This window comes from Cinclus cinclus, chromosome 3 (assembly GCF_963662255.1).
Source record: "Cinclus cinclus chromosome 3, bCinCin1.1, whole genome shotgun sequence".
Taxonomy (NCBI): Eukaryota; Metazoa; Chordata; class Aves; order Passeriformes; family Cinclidae; genus Cinclus; species Cinclus cinclus.
The window spans coordinates 30,763,328-30,779,078 of NC_085048.1; the positions used below are offsets into that span (position 1 = coordinate 30,763,328).

The 15,751-nt window shown below is 35.6% G+C and overlaps 1 protein-coding gene across 1 annotated transcript in view; it reads right to left on the reverse strand.

Annotated features, from left to right (window-relative positions):
- The window catches only part of COL12A1 (collagen type XII alpha 1 chain), a 95,622-nt gene that overhangs the window by 38,325 nt on the left and 41,546 nt on the right, over positions 1–15,751 (reverse strand). The window contains exons 22-38 of the mRNA XM_062488587.1: positions 15,447–15,576; positions 14,450–14,595; positions 14,054–14,183; positions 13,134–13,273; positions 12,257–12,386; positions 10,735–10,874; positions 10,350–10,482; positions 10,222–10,248; positions 9,769–9,911; positions 7,509–7,638; positions 6,555–6,691; positions 5,305–5,434; positions 4,503–4,645; positions 3,442–3,571; positions 2,365–2,507; positions 862–991; positions 540–659 (exon numbers count right to left, since the gene is read on the reverse strand). Coding sequence (XP_062344571.1) covers positions 540–659; positions 862–991; positions 2,365–2,507; positions 3,442–3,571; positions 4,503–4,645; positions 5,305–5,434; positions 6,555–6,691; positions 7,509–7,638; positions 9,769–9,911; positions 10,222–10,248; positions 10,350–10,482; positions 10,735–10,874; positions 12,257–12,386; positions 13,134–13,273; positions 14,054–14,183; positions 14,450–14,595; positions 15,447–15,576 — 2,182 coding nt within the window. The remainder of the gene's footprint in view (positions 1–539; positions 660–861; positions 992–2,364; positions 2,508–3,441; positions 3,572–4,502; positions 4,646–5,304; positions 5,435–6,554; positions 6,692–7,508; positions 7,639–9,768; positions 9,912–10,221; positions 10,249–10,349; positions 10,483–10,734; positions 10,875–12,256; positions 12,387–13,133; positions 13,274–14,053; positions 14,184–14,449; positions 14,596–15,446; positions 15,577–15,751) is intronic.

The following is a 15,751-nucleotide window of genomic DNA, read 5'->3' on the forward strand; positions in this document are numbered from 1 at the left end:
CTTACACATCAGTAAATGTTTACCTCATTTTTTTAAAACAAAGTATATTGATTTCTTAAATTCTAGCATATTACAGTGCTGTAAATAGAATATACATATAGTTTTGCAAACTAATGTGCAATGTTTGTGTTCAGCTTCTAGAAAGATATATATATATATATATTGTTTGAAGGCCATATAAAGCAAAAGTTCTGCAGGCCAGTAGTACCCAAATACCTGTCCAATATCATCTCACATACACCAGTTCATAGCCTTAGAAGGACAAGAGGCACTAAAGAGGTTAAAAGCAAATCAGGTCGCTGTATAAAGTTTTAACTATACAATTCAATCCCTGTAATTGAATGTGTGAAACTGCAATCGATAGTTTGCGTTTATTATAGAATACTGATCATAAGACTAAAGTTTTCATTAAAATTGGTAAACAAAGGCAATAAATAGATCCTTTAACAGAAAATGATACATATGGTTTTTACAAGGGTTTGCAATTAGCTATTCACTGTTCTGAAAGTGGCATACTCAGGATGAACAGGTTCTCTTACCCACAGGTTTGTATACAATTTTATAGCCAAGAACAGGGGATGGTGAAGGATCCCAGGAAACTCTGAAACGTGTATACCACTCATCAGTTATATACATATTTTGAGGAGGAAGCAGGCCAACTGAAAAAAAAAAAAAAGAAAATACACACTCTAATTAGGCTATTAATTGTTCTTCAATCTAAAAAAATGCAGATTGTTACTCTGCAAAGTAAAAATCACATCAAGGACTTAATTAACTTAATGAAACCTTAACAGTGTTGAAGTGCTCAAGAAATATGTCTTAAATTCAAAAAAGGATAAACAGTATGAAAACTGTAATTACCAGTTCTGCCATTTCCAGTTAGTTGTCCACCATCTCCATCTTCGTACACAGCAACAACAGTAATTTTATATGGTGTATCTGATTGTAGTGGTTGTAGTATCACATTATTCCTTATGCCAGGAACTGTTGTCTGGAACACAAAAGAAACATAGGTAAACACACTCACAGTCTTGTAACTGATCAATAGTGACAGTACCTAGGAACAAAAATTTGACACACTGTGCTTCATGTCCACCCTAGAAAAAGTAATTCAGGATACCTTAAGGGTTGTAGCCTATAAACAATTATCAGTATTTGTTATTTTGAATTGCAAAATGCTGTGGGCATTACAAAAAGACAAATCAAATTGACTCTTCAGTTCCTAACCCTCATATCAGACTGAGATGTTGCAGTTCCTCACTGAGATTTCAGTACTCTTCCCTCATAGTAACATAAAGTCATAATGATGTGTTTGTTTTCTTGGCAGAAACAAGTTATTCTGAGATGGAAGCTCTAAATATAATGACATATAAAAATGTCCCTATTTATGCATCCCTCAATCTCAGCTTCCTTATGCAGCCATGTATATTGCTCCCTTCTAATGAAAATGTAGGTACAATCCCAAAAGTGATCCTGTTCCATAAGGAAGACATAAAGCACTGAAACTAAAGGAAGTAACTTGAGGTATCTTTCTCAAGAGCACATGCCAGTCAGCACTTACTATGAATGCCTGATTAAAATTTTCAGTTGTTTGAGACTTGCTGTTTTTATGGATTTTCCAATCTTTTCTGAAAAGAAGATATGTGTGTTGACAATATGTGTGTCCTGATTAACAAGTCTAGTAGGGAATTTTCAAACAGTGAATTTTCAGCATATGCTATACAGTAACATAAAAACAATAATAATTTGTCATTTTGGCTGGTGGCAGTTGGCAGGAATTCTGCCATTGTCCCCTATAGGATCTGAGCTTATCTTTGATATAAATACTCTTTGAATTTTATAAGCTTCAGAATAACTTGTGCTGTCATTAAGGTGCAGGAAATGAAACACACAATTCATACTGTAACTTAGAAGAGCAAGTTAGATGCTGAATCAAAGTTACCATTGTTGTCTTATTAGACTCTGTCAACCCTCTTCAATTTATAAAATGCAGACCTATGTTTATTCTGTATCCTAGCACATTGACCTTTTAATGAATACAGTATGAAGTAATAGATGGCTATTCAGTGCATCACATTTTAACAAAATGCCAGGAAGCATTCTGTTCAGAATCTTGTGATTAATGTGTGACTCACATATTTAACATTATTTCACACACATATTTGTTCATGAAACTATATATTTTCTGAAGCTTCATGGGAAAAAACTGTTTTATACAAACCATGGCTTCCTAACATTGACAACAATGACCGGAAAACCCATAGATCCTGCACAGTACTACATGTAGAACACATTTTGTTTTTCTGTAGCCTAAAGAATTGACTGAGAAAACCTCAGTGCTTACTAATGAACTGTAGAACTTACATATTCATCAATAGGGTCTCCCACAGTGGGTGAATAAATGATTCTGTACTGCTGGACTGGCCCATCAGCATGGTCCCATTGTACAGAAAGGCTATTTGTAGTCTCATCAAATACTCTCACATTCCTTGGACCACTGCGAGGCACTGAAAAATGAAAATACAGAAGGTTGCATGGGGCATGATGCCTCTAGATCTGTGTCACTCTCATCAATTCAAATGTTGCCCTGAGACCAATGTCAAGGGCCCTTCCTGAAACTCTGAATAAATTAATATACATGGGGAGATTAAATCAATGATCATGCAGCAGTGTCTGAAGATCTTAAATAGAAAGAGGGCCCAACTGGAGGAACTGAAGCAGTACAGAAGGGAGAGAACATCCAGATGTGCAAAGTGAGCATCTACAAACATTCTGCTTCTCAAGCTCCTGCAGATAAGTATAACTATAGCCTGTCACAACTTCAAGTTTTAGATGAATATGGGAATTTTACAGGGAAAGCATAGAAGAAGTAAAATTATTGTTGTTGACAGGTTGCGTATGTTATTTCTATGAACTTCAAAGAATCTAAGCATAAGCCACCCAAGATCCTATAAGTTGTAGCAAGGAGATTGAGGTGTTTAGGTGTCTGCAGCATAGAAACAAACAGCTGGGGAGGCCAACCCACACAATTACCATGTCAGACAACAAACACAAAGCCCTTTTTTTCTTGTTGACAACTAATTCTACGCATCTTAATAAGACTGTCTTGGTTTTTTACAAAAGAAAAATTGTTATTCATCTGTAATTGGATTTTGAGAACAGCCTTAAAACTCTTGCACATTCAAACTAAACTTTTAAATTTTTTTCCAATTTCCCAATTGAAAATTACATTGCTAATTACTCAAGTACCAAAGCTGACAGGCACCATAGCAAAAGTTCCCTGCCACAGCACCTTATAATGGCTGCAGGCATAATTCAGATGCATTAATTCAGAGTTGCACTAAATAGCTTACATTATTTGTAATTGTAACCAATTTTGTAAGTTCTCCCCACACAAATTTTGACGTATATTTCACAACATAAGTAGTGACTGTCTCTTACATGTTCTTCCCTGTGCTTGGCTTGGATTTCCCTCTCCATCTGCATACAGAGCTATAACATTTATTGAGTAAGCAGTGTCAGGAGTCAAGCGCTCCAGAATCACATCACGAGTGTTGCCTGGCACCACAATCTAAAACAGAAACAAAAAGCACCTATATAAATAAATTCTCAGCTTATACCATCTCTTTTCAGAAAACAATTTGAATGAAATATAAAAATTGGAAACATGACCATGCTGCACACTGTCCCAGAAAAATAACACAAGTTTAAAATAAATATGCAATATTGATAAAAATTCAATTTTGGGTGAAAAAAAACCCCAGCAGTACAAGGAGCTCTCATTCTTCAAATACAGTTGATATTTTTTTAATTTTACATTAAAATAGTTCAGAAAAAGTAGGAGAAACAATCATAAATAGAAACTAAAAAAGTAAATTCTGTCACTGTTTACTAGGCATAAAGGATATAAAAACATCCACAATTCTTTACGTAAAAACATGCACACCTACCTGTACAATATGGGTGTACATGTTGCGTGAATACATTCACGGTCTAAGCTTTAAAACTGCACTTATTTCTATAGAAATCCAAGAATTCTCACTTCACATCTGGAGGGTACTTTTTTACCCATATCCAGACTTTGTTGCTTGCCAACCCCCACTAAACATTAATGATGTGAAGTAAGCAGATGGTTTGGTGGTAAAATCACATAAACCTGGCATCTAGTTTCACAATTACAAAATTCCTAATAAACATTTGTTGTCTCTGACTCTCTTTAAAAAAAGCCATTAATTTAACTCATCTTTACCTGCAATATGATAAAGGATGCTCAATCCTCAATGAAGAATTTTAAATGGGAGAGTCTTGTTTCTTATTTCTTTAATTTTACCAGATTAAGCCTTTATTAACAAAGGAGTAGATTCCTATAAACACTGTGCTCTGACCAGAGACTCTCCTGGGCAAACAGTTGGCATGAGTTTACTACTATTTTTTACACTTATTGAAGGAAGCAATATTCCCTACTCACATTTCACTACTAGTACAAAAACAAAATTACTTACAGATTCTGATGGCCTCGGGCCAGACAGTGGAGCATAATTAATTCTGTATTGCTGCACTGGACCTGGAGCAGGTTCCCAACGGACATTCATGCTGTTTGGTGTGGGGTTGTAAACATGAATGTTTCTTGGTGTTCCTCTCTCCACTAGATCAAGGATAATTTAAATTAAGTTTTGCAAAGCTGATAGTGTAAGTTCTATTTCTACATGCATTTACAACAGTGCTCAAAAGTTGAAAAACACCACAGCCCAAGATAAACACATTACTTATGTCAGCCCAAAATTTACAAAGCTAAGAATCTCCATGTTGAGTCTTTCCAAGCTTTCATACCAGGCAGTAAAGTACATGTTTGTGCTGCAAATTGAAACTATGATTGCAACACTTTGTTATCCTATTGTTGATCAGATATGTATGAAAAATAATCACAAACTGCACATTTTAGATCAAGCTGACATTCATAGCTCAAACTTCCTGGAAAATTTTAAGTACAGGGTAGAGACATTAGCATGGATTAGCACCAATATTCACTGTTTGTCCACAAGTGTTTCTACTAGCACCACAATTAAAATTTGACTATTCTGTGAAGTAAATACTAAGTGTTCTGTACAACTTTGGGACTGAGCTTGCCTAAGTTAAGCAGACTGAAAGCCTCTACAGAAATAAGCAAAGCAAATAGAATAATTTACAAAGCTGAAAAAAAAAAAAACAAGCAGGTAAACTTTTAATATAAAATCAATTTCTAATGATCTGAGGCCATTGATTAAAAAATCCAAACATTTTCTTGAAAAGGACAGTGCTGCTTACAAGTGCGTCCAGTGTCAGAGGTGCGTCCACCATCCCCCTCTGGGAAAACTGGAACCACAGTTACAGTGTAAGGTGTGTTGGGTTCAAGAGTCCTCAGGATGACATAGTTTGTATTTCCTGGTACTGTGGTCTACAAATTTATACAGAAAGGAAGAGTCAAGAAACTTTCAAAAACATGGAAAAAAAAATCCCCACCAAAAACAAGCAAACACAAAAAGTCTAAGTTTTTTATTTCTCACTTACTACCCTACTCATATCTCATTTCCAGACTGGATGCAATAAAAACTTTAGAAAAGGTGAAGCTTAAAAAACCATGGTTTGTAGTATCTTCTGGAACTGCCTTTCCAGAAGGTTCTGTCTCATACTTAATACAAATGAAATCTATGTTCTCCTATATAATCCCTTATAGCTCTCTCCACTTTTGAGTCCAGATCCTGCTGTAGTGAAATGAAGTGTAATGAAAGTAACAGAATCTGTGGTGATATCTTTAATGACTACTATTTAGCAGCTCAGAGATACTAAAATATCACTTTCTAAGTCAAGAAGAATAGCCCATTACATAACTCTACCACATGTTAATGACAAGAAGTAATAAGCAGCTCATGTTAGGAAATAAAACTCCACAGCATTTGAGAATATTTTTCACCAGTAGCACTTTAGTTGCTATTGAAACAATGGCATTCATGTATGACTCATTTCATCCACACATTAAATTGCACTGATGTAGAAAAAGAAACACAACTAGGAAGAAATATTTCCCAACCTGCAGCAAGGGTTTCCTATTTTCAGGATTCTTTTAGCTCTTTAGTAATTAAGCAGTTTCAGGAGATTAGAAAGTGGATTTTTCTGCTTTCACAACTACCACTGAAGTCTACAGTCACATGACTTCTTTGCAGTAAAAATGAGTAGAAATGAAGTCGGCTAACTTGTTAACCTTTTGTACACCCTGAAGTCATTTTTACATTCACATAAAATGCCCTAGGGATAAAGAAACAAAAAATTGAGTGTGGTATTAAACGCCTAGCTAAGACCTAATCACTGATGGTCTTCTATATGAAATCAAACATCTGCAATACATATGGGAGGAACTTTCTTGGAGGTGCTGTGCATTTTCTCCAGGGTGGTTATTAACAGAAAAAAGCTAGTTCACAGACAAACAAGACCTACTTCATTCAGCAGCATTTCTCTCACCAGCACCATGAGCTGTAATTTATCTGAAATGGTTAGTGAGATCCACATGAAGAATTTACCATTTCTTCTGCACCTCCAGTCGGTCCATAAAACACTTTGTACTGACGAGGACTTCCTTCTGCATGATCCCATCGAACATTCAAAGTACTGGTGGTTGGGTCATAAACCAGCAAATTCTTCACAGTGGTGAGAGGTTCTGAAACAGATCAATAAGATTTCAGAAATGTGGAACCCTATTCTCTCCTTTTTTGCTGTCAGATCACACCTTATCCTTAGAAAATTTTAAAAATAGGATTAGTAGGTCATGTTAAATCTTATTTATCTTCATCAATCAGAACACATCAGATCCATCCAACATCACAAAAAATGCTAGTCAGAAAAATTTATTTCTGGACACTATTTTGGAATAAATTTCCATTATTTCCAGCTTAATTAATTAAGCTTTCCATTGCAAGCTCATAATTAAAGTAAATGAAACCAAATTAACAATTTTATAGTTATATAACTAATTATATTGCAATGGGTTTTATACCTGGAGTGTTTCTGACAGCAAGTCACTCAGTAATTTCTATAGCAGGATCAAAAGAATGTATCAATAAAAAATGGTGGAGGAGTCCTAAAGTGTGCAATATGAAGGTCAGCCTCTCAACTGAAAGTGCTTAAAATTACTCTCATATATGAGAGTAACGTGCCTTCAGATGCTTTAAGGAGTTTGCTATATTGTGGCATAAAACAATTAAACAAAATAAAAAGAAGTTCCATAGTAAAGTCAGGGTTTCTCTCAGCTGTAAAAACTGGGCATCCAGTCAAAGTCAGAGGTCCAAGGTTTCTCTACAGCCAGTAGGCTGACAGGTCTGAAGTTTCTTACTTCAGAAACTTGAAAGCCACCAAAGGACAAATCACAAATATAGAAGGGATGAGTTCTACCACAAGGAAATTTCCTCAGCTCTTCTGAAAAGCAATACATCGATATTGTTCTGTACCTTATAAGAAGACCTGAAGAAGTTACTTACTGGTTCTGCCTCGTCCTGTCATTCGTCCCCCCTCACCATCTGCATACATTGATGAGACAGTAATAGCATATGGTGTGTCAGGCTGCAGCTTCTGTATCACCACACTGTTCTGTCGCCCTCCAACAGTTGTCTGCAGCAAAACAAAAGGAAAATATTAAAATCCCTTTTATAATGTCTCTTCTGTGTTTACTGCTACAGTAAAGAATGCAATATTTTGATGCAGAGTGGAAAACAATGTGATGTATCCAATGCTGAAATTTTCTTGTGATTGACACTGACAGTAGACATTGAACAGTAAAAATATTTAGTACATATTGGTTTTAGCAAGTTTAGACACAAAGCCACTATTCTTTAAAATCTCCAAACTTGCATACAACCACAATTGTATATAAACTCCCAGTTCTGTACCAGTACAAACTATATTGTAACTCCTATAATTCTTTGTAATTTTAAGACTATCTGCACATTTTCAAAGTCTATTCAGCTGTGTGTTCAGCATCACTTCAAATCATCTGCTGGTGAAGAACTGACAATGAGCAAGCATTTACACATCTTCACATTTCATAGCAGTAGATTACTTTAATTCACAAGTAGACAATTTTAACTTACAATCAAAGGAGATTTTTTGTACTCAAGTGTACAAAGCTCCTTTCAAAGGACAAAGGCTTTTATCATCCCATCATGGCTGCCTCTACATTTTAGCATCTGATTGCCTTTCAAAACCTGACCCTAAGTGATCATGATGGTCTCTGCAGTTCTGCATGCAGGTTTTGCAGACCTTTTTTTCTGTCTTCAAATCACCTGTGATTCCTCTAGGTGCTGGGCCATTAAAAGTCGGGCAGGGCAATAAGAACCCTCCAGAAATTATATTCCAAATACTTTGGTGGGGACCATTCTACTGCCTACCCAGTATCTACAGTTTGATAAAATATCAGAGTAACAAAAGAAAACAAGGAATTATGATCATGGGACTGCAAGTAATTTGCAAACAGACATTAAATGACATGAACAGAATATGAGAGTTCTGTGTGCTCTCCTTAAACAGAGGTGTTTTCTCCAACTGTCACTGCTTGACTCTATCCAGTTGTAAGTAATTAAGTCTATTAACCATATTATTTCCAGATTTCAAGAGAACAATCATAATTCCCTTTTTACTCCAATGACAGCAATTAATTACAGATATTAATTAAACTTATTGTTGTTCTTTATTCCTCTAGAGATTTCTCATTAAAATTGTGTTTCACTGCTCAATATGCATTTCAATTACCTCAATCCAAATACATGTGGTTCAGAAAAGAGTTAAAATGAGTGTGTAAATATCCAACTGATTCTAAAGTAAATATTCCTAGATATACTTCTGAACGTGTGTGATCTCTGATTACAGGAGCGAGCTAAATGAATGTGGTTCTCATCTGAGACTCTTCCTCTGACTCATTTGACAGTAACCACAACAGCCTCCCACTACAGAATATGGCATTTTTAAGTAGCACACACTTCTGATAAACAGCCTGACTGAATTACCACTCCCAGGCTGTGTTGCGTAAGCTGCCAGTAGCCAAAACAGTTTGTGCTGACAAGACAGGGAAAGCCGGCTGATCCTAAAGAACTGTCTCTCCATAGCATTACATCTTCTCATCAGAGTAAAAGAGTCTAAGACACCCTAAATACTTCATTAGCACATGTTTTGCATGGATTTCTCTTTGCAACTGCTACCTCTGTGTGGTTACTCTGACCCTAGATTGGTGGGAGACAGTCTCAGCTGTTCACATCATGTTCCATGGCAAAGTCTTTGATAGCATGGGAATCACACTATGAAAACAATGGAAGACTATGGACTATGAAAACAGTCATGGTAGTTCATATTGTTTTGTGTTCTGACACCTGTATCTGTGATTTGTAGCCTTAGATGGTGACTGACTTATTCTTCAACACGTTTTTAGTTTTATCCATAAACAAACAGTTGGAGCGTACGAATTCAAAGATCTTTTTCAACCTAAATGAGTCTATGATTATGTGATTTTTGAGAAAATAGGATACATCCAAAGTTATTGCTGCTCAATTAGGAGTATTCTAACTTGGATTTGTAAGGCGAGAAAAAAAAAGATGGGAGCATATACTTATTCACTACAAATATGAATCTTCACGCAAAACGTGATTAATATACACAGTGTTGTGCTTTGAAAAGAAATTATTCTAATGGACTACTTTGTAGAAGGTTGCATTTAAGGTTGAATAACTTTAGCACTTCAAAATTAGTTACCGACTGTTCAGGGCCATCCCCACTGATAGGCTGGTAAATGATCCTGTATCTCTGCACTCGACCACTGGCAGGATCCCATTTGACAGTCAAACTGTGTGAAGTAGCATTGTACACCTGAAGGTTTCGTGGGCCACTCTTTGGGGCTGAGAAGCATAATAAAGAAAATAATAAATGTGTAGATCACCAAAGAGCAGAGACAAACACTTCATTCTTATTTTTAGGGCTGCATGAATGCCTAATCAAGAGCAGAATGTATTAAGTACAGGGGACCATAAACTGTAATGTTTGTAAAATAATAAACATGTGGTAATCTAGTGTTTAGTATTCTTCCAAATACACAATAATATTTATTAAATGATCTCAGCTTTTTAATGTCAACATTTGTCACAGTTTAGAAAAAGAGAGCTATGAGTTTCCTTCAATAAAATGGTACCTGGAAATTCAGATTCTTACCTTGTGTAGTGATAGGTACCAAGGGTACTAGGAAAAAAGTAGAAAGAATTTTCAGAATTCTTGTATGTGTATGCCTTCTGTTTCAATAACTATGAATAACAGCATGCAGAATCCCTTTATTTACTTACATGTTCGTTCACTGCCAATGAGATCATCACTTTCTGATTCATCAGGATAGATGGCAGTAACTGAGACATCATATAATGTGTCTGGATTCAAATTTTCAAAGACCAAACTATTCTCATCCCCATTTAAGATAGTCTTGTAAAGAAATTAAAAAAAAAAAAGATAAATAAACAAAAACAAAAATACAAATTAAACAGGCAGACAGAGAGTGGGATATAACTAACTTTTTACTCAGTAACATCACTGAACATGGCTGTAAGTATGTGTCCTACATCTTCTCACTGAGTTTCAAACCTATAGGCCATGTATCAATTACATTTTTGAGTTTTAAAAATGCACCCTCTGAGAGACTGCCCAGAAAAGCATGAGGTGGCTGTCTACTCTTACCTCCTGTTTTTCCGCTCTTCCATAGGGTCCCCATGTTATTCTATATAGAGAAACATCTGGAGCTCCATGATCCCAAGTCCCTCTGAAACTATTTGTGGTTATATCTGTGATTCTGAGATTGACAGGTGCTGGCACAGACTCTGTTATGAGAAAAGGAAAAATATTCCACAAAATGTAACTACAAAATAAATACAGTTAAGCAAAGGAATTACTCAGACAAATAATTTAGAATTTATGTAGAAGATTCTCAGTTATCATGCTTCTAATGACTGCAACAAAATGCTGTGGTATCTAACTCAGTCCACTTACACTAAGCAAATCATCCTTCATAAGGTCATATCATTAGGTCATTATCTGATAAAACAGACCTCAGCAGAGGTCACAATTCACATGCCTACTCAAAACAACTGAAGCCCTGGCTGTTACATTTTGGAGTTATATGGAGTAAATATGAACTCCCAAAGACACAGGTCAAGTTCCTCTGCATGAGTTTCTTGCAAATATTAAAATTCTTTATATAAGCCAAATAAGTCACCACTTATTTAGAAAGAATTCACAGAGGTTAACTGTAGGTTAAGGAGGGAAAGTATTATAGCCACTGGGAAGAAATATGTAAATAGGTAGAACCAGAGAATTAAACTAGAAATAATTTCTTTGGCAGACCTTTCCTCTTCTTTCCTTACACACACATTCACACAAAAGCACAGGTAGAGAGCAAAGACTAGCACAACAACAAGAAGGAAATCTCACAAACATTTTTTAATACATCACACTACCAAATGAAAAATACAGAAGAAAAAGAAGAGAGAGAATATTAATGGGTTTTTTCTTCTTTTTCACAACAGATGGAGGGGCAGTGAAAAGGTGAAATTACTCTTTTTTATTGTAGCTTTTCTGGTTAACTATATTCTTAAATCCTAAGCCTCGATCAGGATGAGAACTTCCTTGATTGCTGCTTTCTTCTTTCAGTCTGACACATCTCTTTTATGGAGATCGGTTCTTACAACCTGTGCAGCTCCATTTTCTTGCCTCTATTTTTTGAGGTTTTTCAAATGTGCCTTTATGATTCTCTAAAAGTAAAGGCTGCTTTAGCATCCCATGATGCAAAACCTCTCTTGGATCAGAGACAGGATTGTGTCTCTCTAACCCTCTAGTATATGGCCCAGCTTCTTACTCACTTGCCTAGATTCCTGTGAAGACTTGTTAAACCTTTCCTTAGTCCTCATAATTTCTTACCAATTCTATACCTACACTTCTTCAGTCTTTCAAAAAATAAATAGTTTTGCTTCAGTGGCTCTTCACCTCTCTGCAGAGTGCAATGTCAGTGTTCACTGCAGTAAGACATAACTCATCTAAGATTCCTGTGGTTTATTATATTGCAAATAATCCTCCAAGTCCAAATAAAATATTTCTCAGATCAAATTAGAGCCCCACCTAAACTCGATAACATATTGCAACACACACCACTTAAATCAAACATATGGCTAAAAAAAACACAAGAATGATTATTAGGAAAACTTACGAGTGACAGCCTCTGCATTTGTTGGTATGGATTCCCCTTCATCATATACAGCAACAACTTTTACATTGTACAGTGTTTGGGAGGAAAGGTCAGAGAGAGTAATGCTAGTTTTGAGTCTGTCTAGTTCCACCTGAGAATAAAAATAATGATTTAAAGGACTGTAAATTGCTCTATTTCTTATGCTGCATTTGGTATAATGGCAGAAATTCCTGCACTGAAAAACAAAGAAGCATTCTGCACTAAGTTTTGCCATTTGCCCTTAAATTTACACCTGAATTTTGAGTGTACTCTACTAATTCCTTTCCAAAACATATTATTTCAGATGCACATAGTACTTGTGGATCATTCACTGCTTTATTACTCTGGAAACAAGGATTCAGACTGAACCTCTGAGAAATTCTGGTTCCTTTAAAAAAACAGATTTAATTCTCCAAGAGACTTGTGCCTAGCAGAACATTAAAGAAAAGCTTGTATTTCACTAAAAGATATCTCTAACAATGCTCACACAAGTCCTCCCAGTAGGCAAAGGGGCTAATGCACCTTTATTCTACTATCCTCTCCTCTTAATTGTGAGTTGTTCTTAGACCTTGCCAATATGATATTTAAGCAGGGCATAAATGGCTATTTACCAAAAGATATGAAAACTCTCCAGTCAGTTTAAGGATTTTTCCTTTGTGGAGGAGGAGGAAGAAGGACGTACCCAAGAAATCCATCTTGTGCTCAATCAGTTTCCAAGGAATCAATACCCTTTCCTTACTGTAATCACTATGAACTGATGTTCTTTACTCTCCCTGGTGAGTTATAATACTACCTTTACTATTATTTTAGTAATCTAGCTTCTCAAAATAAAATTTTCACAGTACTTTAAAAATGTTACCTCCTTTACATCAGCATCATCAGCTATTTTGTATCTTAGGATGTATTTTCGAACTTTTCCTGGGGCAGGATCCCAAACAACATTCATGGTGCTGTGAGTAACATCCTGAATTTTTAAACCTCTGGGTCCAGGCAAAGGTACTGTAAAAATAGTGATAATAGTAAGTGAATGCTATTCATAGCAGAGGTATAGGTCTCTCACAGATGGAAGTGAATTCTCTTCATGTCTTTCAGTGAAAGTCTTTTCAGTGAATGAAGGCAATCACTCTCTGATAAGTTCATTGTCCTGGGAAATAGATGAGAGAGTTCAGAAGCTTAATTTCCCAGCAATGATCAAAATAGCGGTAAACTGTGGTTGTTTCACCTTCGTAACTTATGAGCACAGTATTTCCAGAAGTGTCAGGGATTAAGACCATAACTTTTGGTGACAATAGCCACTTTTCATCTATGGTTAATGGTTTAAAATTGTTAAGGACTTTAAAGTAGCCATGAGGCATGTATCTAGTTCAGATGCCAGCCTCTGCCAATAGGAAAAGTTTAAGGAAGGGTATAAAAAAGGAAGCCATTTTTAGATCTATTTTCCTCTTGAAATAGCATATTTCTTTAGTATTTTCTATGCTTAAGGAACAAGGTTTCTAAATTAATACAAGCAAAATCAAAATCTTTTAAAAACACTGTGATCTCAAGATTTTCTTCATTTTTCAAGTTTAAAATTATATTATTCCCCTTTTAGTAGCTGGACTCTAGTCAATGAAATTGCCTTTGAGATCTTTGGGAAACATATGAGTGTTAGAAAATGCATAAAACATGATTAAGACGGTCTTCCAAATGAAACAGATAATAGAAAAAACACTGCATTAAATATAATTAAAATTAGGTGTTGCTGAAGCAATAACAAAGCAAAAATCAAAATGTCCATACATGTCACTTCCTGTGTGGTGAGTGGGTCACTCTTCATATCACCAAACAATACGTAAGCTGTTAAAGTGTACTCGGTGTTGGGGATGAGATCTACCAGCTGCACCTCATTCACTGATGGTCCCACACGCATCTGCACATGAAAAATAACGCACCATGTTTAAAAACTGAAGAAAGCAATGACAGCAAAGCAAGCAATGATTTAACTTCAAGGGAATTTTGTTTGTGAAATTCACAGTATATTTACAGTTTCCTGACTGATGTCATTGTATACAATATCCCAGTAAATTCACTGCGCCTGAAGAAGTACATGCCAGTCTTTTGGCCATTATGATAGTCTAACAGTTTTTCTTAATTTATTTTTGGTAGAGCACAGGTAGCAAAGACAAATTCTCTTACCTCTTTCTCTGTGGCTGGGACTGTAGCATTCACAGGTTCATACGTTAACAAATAACCAGTAGCTCCGTTGAGAGGTTCCCATCTCACTCGCATGTAAGTTGATCCAATGTCATAAACATTCAAGTTTCTAACTGAAGAGATTGGCACTGTCAAATAAAAAATACATATTAATTTATTTCTTTCATCTTCTTAATATTTTAAATCACAGGTCATACTACTGAGAATATTGCACATGGGTATTAGGGCATGTTATGGGTAGTAGAGAGGTGATCTGCGAACAGTGGTACTTAAATTCTTAGTTAAAGAATGACGTAATGGTCATACCGCTCTGAATGTGGCCACAGATTTTCTACATACACAGCTAAAACTCTTATAAATCTGCATTGGAACATTTTAGTCTTGTAAAAAGCATAATTAACTCACTTGAAAATTCTAATATGAAACAACATGACTGATTTGGAATCTGTACAAAGAGGATTTTTTTTGCTGCCTTTTTGTTTTCTATATCTCTCAAATTATTAAATAAATGAAAAGTTTCCATGAAGCCATATCAAAAAGTAACACAGACCATAAAAATTACACACACATTTTAAGGATTTTTGACAAGCCTAATACAAAATGAAGTGAAATAAACAGCAAACATTCAATATTATTAAAGAGGCAGAAGTCACCCTATATTGCATATAGCCTAAATATACCTGAAATCAGTCATGTAGACAGCTCATAGGAGACATATAGCTGAGTCACAACTCACAGAAGTGGCATAATTATGTTGAATTAGCTTTTGGTAATTAGAAATAATTCTGTCTGGTAGTAGCAGGAATTAATTACCTAGCATAAAAATGAAGGAGTACACATTTGTTTATGATCGGATTTCAAATATTTTACTTCTGCTAAGCAGAAAATCCGTAGTGCTAAAAGTTCTACTGAAGAGTTCCCCAGGTGCCAAACTGGTTATTAACACTGACATGTTATTCAAGACCCATTTCTAACTTACAAGTTGTTTCCTTGCCGATAAGAGGTTCACTGCTTTCATCTTCTACCACAGAAAACACATTAACCACATATTCTGTTTCAGGTTGCAGATCTTTCAGAACTGTTGTTCTTTCCATCCTACTTACATAAAACTGCAAGAGAAGCAATGTTAATCACTGTAAGACAAATATGTTTGTAATCTTATCTCAGAGAAAAGCAATCATTCCTTGTGAAACTGCAGTAATCAATGACAAGGAGATAAGTCTGGTCCTAATTTTGTATAAATTTTGTCTGACAATATAGCATTATTTTTGCAAAGCAAGTTGC